The 7,030-nt window shown below is 44.2% G+C and overlaps 1 protein-coding gene across 1 annotated transcript; it reads right to left on the minus strand.

Moving 5' to 3' along the window:
* Positions 1–93: 93 nt before the first annotated feature.
* C8R40DRAFT_1173122 (uncharacterized protein) lies at positions 94–1,639 on the minus strand (the record flags this gene model as incomplete). The annotated part of the gene is made up of 3 exons (XM_046231965.1): positions 94–439; positions 477–1,093; positions 1,154–1,639. 3 exons carry the CDS (start codon positions 1,637–1,639, stop codon positions 94–96), a joined length of 1,449 nt encoding a protein of 482 aa, XP_046084153.1.
* Between the last annotated feature and the right edge of the window lie 5,391 nt (positions 1,640–7,030).

The following is a 7,030-nucleotide window of genomic DNA, read 5'->3' on the forward strand; positions in this document are numbered from 1 at the left end:
TCCCACTTCATTTTCTTTTTAGTTCACCGTTGAGTTCATAGAATGCGATTTTGATTATCATGCGGTGTATTAAGGACATAGTTGTAAATACAGTTAAATTGTCTCTCGATATTGCTCATCAGTCCCACCCCGAGCTCTGCGAGTGACTCCCGTAGGTGTAGTCAAGGCTTTGCGTATGTATCTCGCGGTGGTCAGCATGGGGATAGTAGTCACGGTGGTCTCCTCTGCCTCGCTGATTTCCTCGGCTGCCACTTCCGCGTCGTCCTCTGGACACTCCTCTTCCTCTACCCCTGCTCTGACTGAAGGTAGGCCGGTCCTTTCCGCGGGTTTGTTTGCCTCTCTTCCCATCTCCCCATTTCTTTGCATTCTTTGCAATTTCATCGAGCTTCTGAAGGGAGGGCCCAAGCCATCCTTCCCCAACGTGGGGGTCTGGGCAGTGCTGGCTGACATGTATATCATCCTTGCACCAGACACACCCGATGTTCAGGGTGCTTGGCTTCATCGTTCGCATTCCTACTTGGATCTCCTTGATCTGGCTGATTGCTATCTTAAGTGCTCTCTGTTCCGCTGGATGATTCGATATTGGAAGCCCCACCACCACATAGTGATGTTTTTCTTCGTCCGGAGTTCGTCCCAAGCTTCGGTGGGTGTCGGGCTCAAGGTAGAGGATTCGAAGAGATTCTGTGATGGCGACCATGGTATGGGCAAGGGTGGGAGTCGTCTTGGTGAGTTTGGCTTGCGGATTGGCCTTCCGAAAGTTGTTAACCACCTCTTGTACTCGCGGACTGCTCCACAGCTTCTGCTTGAAGGCCGCAAGGGCTTCGAGTTTCTTCGCCTCTCCTCCAGCTATCACTGCCGGGCCATGGAACTTTCCCCAGTACCAGTTGGGTGTGTCGCTTTCTAGCGAGTAGACACGGAAGGTTGCGCCTTCTTCCTGGAGAGGAAAGACCCCTTGCCACAGTAGGAAATCGCGAAGCGAGGTGGAGAATTTGGTTAGGAAGAGAGGTGCTGGGGGGGCGAAGTACTCATCCTTACTTCTGGCTTCTCTTGCAGGGATCAGATCTAGGGCGCCCATACCTGGGATGTCGATACCCTTGATGAATTCAAGAATGGCTTAAGTGGAAGCCCATCCTGCGCCCGCCCCAATTGGCACAATTGCAAGGTAGTTGGGGGGGTTCTCCTCAATTGTCCTTCTCTGCATGACATGTACATTCTCCAGCAGGCGGCTCCTCGACATTACAGGCATGGAGAAGAGTTGGTCTGTGAACGGATGGGCAAAGCCAGCTGGTTTGGTTGCCGGTTCGTCTCCTTGCTTGTTTGTCTTGCCGTAGGGGTACATGTCTCCTAATGTAGGGTTCCTCGACTGATCGAGGGGGTCAGGATAGGTGAAGTTGGGCATTGGACGTTTCGGAAGGGGAGCCTTGGGTCTAGATTCGGGGTCGTCTATTGTTTCTTCTTGGTCAACATTATTCTTGTGGGCTAACTCCTGGTTGGGCTGTACAACGTTAGACGCAGTAGGCAGTGAAGATAGCGACCTTACTTGTTCGTTATCCCCTAAGCTCTCGTAGCGGTTCGCTTCTATTGCCAGTCGTTGTCTTCTCCCAGTATTTGCTTTCTCAGTCTGGCCGTTTGAAGTCATACAGTAATGAGGGAGAGGGTCGAGGGGTCTTGTTGTAGAGTTTCCATCCTCTTTATACTGCTCTGACCCTTTGTGGAGTCTTCTTCCTTTGTTCTACGTTGTTAGCTTCCTAAATTGTCTGCTGGCAAGGGAGACAAAGGGAGAGGGCGACGTGGTGGCCTCATTGCAAAGGCAGTTTCTCGCGGAGTTTAATCCACTGGCCGCCCGTCGACGTTGAGGTGGCGTAAGTCCTAGTCGCAGGGTGCTCATGCCCTTGGAAGTCGTTGAGGTGCTTCGGACTGTCGCATTCAAGCTTCTTCGCTTTTCCCATGGTGTAATAGAAGTCGTTTATATTACTAGCGGGTCAGTTCTACTTCGGCCCGGGGACTTTCTCGTAGGTCTATCTACACTGTGAATCCTTCTGTGATTCTTCTCGACACCTCGTCGAGCATTTATTCCCAGTAGCACAGTGCTCTCTACCGTCTCTGGGGAATACGACCTGTTAGCTTCGCTGTTTCCAACAGCTACTAGTCCCCTTGGCCACTGAGAGGCCGGCTGCCGAACACACGTCATGGTGGTTCTAGATCAAGGGGCAATGAAACTACCTTGATTTACATACATACCTTTCAATGAATTTACTTCAAGATATCTATATTAATTCTTAAGTTGAAACAACCCTGAAAATACCTGAGAAATTGATGGGTTATGAATGAAGTATAAAAGAGAACTCGAGAAACCTGCAGTACCCTTTCCTCATCCAATTCCCTGCAAGTTGAATATTGTAACACAATGAGTTGGTTTGTAAGTTGAAATTATGTTATCACAAATGGTCAGAAAAATGTCCAAGTAGAGATATTTTATTAGACCAAGCTCCGAAAATTCATTGCACAAACAATCTATTCTGGTTCTGATGAAGAAGAATCAATGAAAGCCAAAAAGACAGTGAGCACTATGGGGCGCATGTCAAGCCCATGCCTCGGGCCTCCATCTCGCCGCTCGGTACTCCGAAGATCTACCTTTTATTGTAATCTCTCCTTATTGTTCTTTCTCGCTACATATACCCATCCATTCTAGTCCCTCCTTATTGTCTTTTACTTTACCCTGCAGGTACTACTCGTATAGCTCCTAGTAGTTAGTCTGGCGCTCCGCACCGAAACGCCGATCCGTAGATATAAATACTGCCTGTACGCTACTGTAGTTCCTCAGTTTAATTATCAACTTAGATCTCCCTTCCCAACTTAGCTCCTCTCTAAGTCTTCAGGCTCAATGCCTTGAAGTACTCTCTTGACAGCCTTTGGACTTATAAGTTCTTTGGCTCGCTCCTCGTCACCGGCGATACCGCCGCTCTGACTTGGCTGCTACTTAGCTCCTCCCTCTTATACTCTTGACCTCCGGGGACTAACGGCGTAACGGTGGTGTTGTTAATAACTTCACTACTGTCCCACTCGTCTTCTGCACTTAGACACTCTGTGACCTTTGGCACGGTTACACGGTGTGCATGATCTTAACAGCGCACCACTGAAATACACACTTTGCCAGTGTTTGATGAAAATGGTATGTCTTGAATGCTATAATTGTTCCAAGTCTGGATCCTAATTTAATGTACAGGAATTCAAATTGGATTCCAACAAGTCAATCGTCTCATATTTCAGACTCAACCCACCAGAAATTTGGTGAAATCCCAACCAAATATACATCCCCTCCCAGCCTGCTTCTGATTCTCTCCAACCTAATTCCAAAAATTGGACCAGCATTCCCTCAATTGACCTTTCTAACCCTGCTGCACTCACAACCTTCATTCCTCTCAATCCCCAGCCACTCTTAGTTTGCAAATTTGATCAAGGTGTCATTGCAACCTTACTTGGTAATCTACAGGGTGGTGAATGGGATCCTTGGCCAAATGGTTGATTTTAATTGGATCTTACTCACACTGAGTATATGGCTACTAAGTGGCTGGCAGTTCAATGGGCTACCAAAAGTAACACTACTCAGAGCCGAAACTCCTCTGTTGGATCTTCAACTATTGTGGTAATGAGCTTGCCTCGTTTTTGTGTGAAAGAGAAAGGAAGGAATCAAATGGGCACTCCAACCAACTAATCTAATACACAATATGCGAGTTCACTGCTATCAAATTTATTTAATAGCATGTTGAGAATGGGTATGACGGAGGACAAGATGAGATGCCTCACAGGAGTGAAGAGCGCGATAGGCACAACTCTGAGTGACGACGACGAACGACGATGGACAAAAGGATTGTATAGAAGAGATAATCTAACAGCTACATACACATTGTCTCGTAGATACGTTGTATGTACTTGTGTACCTATAACTTCTGGGCGGTCCGAACAACAAACTCCAACATAGCAAGGGGTAGCATTGTCAAAGGTTCTGCAAAGCTTTGAGAGCTAGGGAAAAGCTTGAATCAGTCAATTTGGATCATTTTAAGGATTCAGCATATTCCTTTGATTAAGGTAGATTCAGCACAATTTGTGCTTTAGTTGTATTGATATGGGTATATCAAGAATTGGGACTTTGAATTAAACTAAATTAAAACCAAAACACACAGACTGTCACGAAGCGGCAGAGGCGGAGTGACTAACGGAGCGGGGAAAGCGGAACGACTAAGCAGAACGGTGAGGCGGAGCAACTGAACAGGGCAACAAGGCGGAGCGACTAAGCAGAACGGCGGCAGGCTGGTCCCAGATAATGACAGAGATATATTGAGTATCGTAGTCATAGGTAATAATAAGTAAGCACATACCTGGTCCCAGATAATGACAGAGAGGTCAAGATAAGGGACCAGGCTGTGGAGGGTTGGCTATATATACATAATCCAGTCTGCAAGAAACAACGATGTAATACTGTACAGTTTAGGAACAAGGAAGGTGGCGGAAGCCAGTAGAAGGAGAAGATGGGTCAGGTGGATCAGTAATCGATGGGGGTTTGACAGTGATGGGATGATGTATCGTACAAGTAAAGGCGTCGAGACGGTGAGAAAAGGAAAATGATAGGGGATGCGTACTTTATGACACAGACCCTACAGAGGGCTAGAACTATGTGCTGGCACAACCACACAGTGTGATTTGCCCTTAAGACCAACGACTGATCCTAAGTTCGAAGAATACCCAACAACTGGATATACTTCTCGCAGTCACAAGGAGCAGAACACAATGTTCCTATACTCACAAGTGCCGGGCCCGAATGGCTGCTAGCGAAGAGGTTTCAGTCTGGTGGGAGTGTGTCTTTTCTTTTTACGGATTAGCAATGCAACATCGTCCCAAAATCACTTCCATTCCAGATACATTGGATCACTATTTATACATACAGAATATAGAATCGCACAGTACAATTAATTTAATACAATAAATGTTCGGAACTGCAAGGAAACTTCTACAATCGGTCAGATACCATTTAATTTGAATCTACATGTCCTTATTTGGCCCATATTGGTTCCAAGATTCTAGCATACCTCCAAACATAGGTAGGTACTTCGATATTCATTTAATTTAATTGTTTTTTAGAGAATGATTTGAATGGTGTTCAGCTGTCACTGCTGTTCAACACTTACTTTCGATCGTTTGTCACCTCGTCCGGAGGCAAATCAGCTCTCCTTGATTTTAATCCTATTAATCTGATTCATCTGGATTAAACTAATTGCTCCTCTCTTTCAATAGACACCCATTGTGCCTATACTCTATCAAGGGAGTTACGCATAGTATTCATTTAATTGCCTTCTTCAATATTTTCTACGTCAGGACTCTTTGACATTCATTTGATATGCCTTCGGAGCCTCGCAGTACTTCGATTGTTCTTCTAGTCATTTTCCTCAACCATGCAACTTGATTGGTCTATTAGACTAAATCACAGTCTTGTAGATTAATGCATGATCTCGTTCTAGAAGGAGTATTTGATAATTCCTGAGTTCTAGAAAGTCATTTCAAGTCAATCCTCGGCTTATGGTCACTTGAGTAAGTTCTTCCAAACTCCTGCCAGTGTAAGGTCCAATAAGAATACCCTTAGTATGTCATATGTGAATGGTCATCCTTCGGATGTAGTCCGAGTCTGGTATAATCCTGCTTGACAAACAGGTAGACTTTTATCCAAAGCTAGTATCAGGGATGGGTAAACTAACCAACTTGTGGTAGTATGGGTATAGGGTCCCTTCAACTATTAGACTGATTCAGTATTGACTTTGACTGTCATCTGGGTTTCAATTACAGCCCTCTTGATACAAATCTACACATAAAAGTGTCACAATTCACTGCATAGATGTCTAGCCAAAATTTAGATGTGTCATCCCCCCCAAACTCAAGAATTTGACCGTTCTTGGTCATTCGTAGTTTTGGTATCAGGGAAACAATACCCAATCTGTATTAGATTGAATTAACAAGACTATATCTCATTTTAATATAAATCACTGGGTTTGGATCTCTACTTCTCTGTACTTTCCAATTAATTTGGATGCCCTCAAATGGGTTTCTAGCACTTATATTATCAATTATTTGTTGAGCATACTGTAGTGATAGAACACTTTCTACATACATTACATAGCGCCTCATCACTCCTAGTTATCACTGTAGTGACTTACTTAGTATACAAAGTACTTACAGACTTCATTTCTTAGTTTTACAACTTATAACTTAGCTATTTCTTTAGTGTTACTGTAGTTAGTTAGTTTTCATAGGTGCGTACAATTATGGACACCCATTATCACGCCTCATGCGTTTTCCGTACATACAAGACCAAACAAACCTGTATTCCTACTACAGTTGAAAGATACAAATCAATCCTCACTCTATATTGACTTCTGTCATATCTACAGTGTTTATTGGAGTACTGAGCAACTATAAGGCTTGTAGTCCAACCTACTAGTCTTGTATCAAGGCATTGACAATTTGTGCACTGAGCTGGGTGGCATACTGCTTGGGTTAGCTGAAGGGCGCTCCAGTGGGTTTCAACTTCAACAAGTGTAGTCTCCTTCAACATTATTTACATACCTGCTATGAACCATAACAGTTTAGCACTCAATTTGAATTGAATACTTCTTCGGTATCCTTATCACATTTTGAAAATTTAATTCACAATCTTTTAATCATCTATTCACAGAACGAGCTTCTATTTTACGGGGAACTGTTCTGCCATACACACTGAATCAACGTGTACGTTTATTTAGTTTGGGCAGGGGGTTCAATAAATTTTTTGTTGATGTCCGTGTTTCTCTCTTTACTTTCTTCTTTCATCTCTTTCTTCCAAAATGGCATCAACCTCGAGTCAAACTTGAGCATCAGCCTCGTCTACTTCCTCCATCGTTCCTCAACTTCCTACCAGTCCTGAGGAATCAACTGAATTAATTAATTCTGTCAAACTTTGGACTGCTCAGCCATCATTTTTTTGATAGTCCTGAGTACCATC

Source organism: Lentinula edodes, assembly GCF_021015755.1.
Source record: "Lentinula edodes strain Le(Bin) 0899 ss11 chromosome Unknown C8R40scaffold_28, whole genome shotgun sequence".
Classification (NCBI taxonomy): domain Eukaryota; kingdom Fungi; phylum Basidiomycota; class Agaricomycetes; order Agaricales; family Omphalotaceae; genus Lentinula; species Lentinula edodes.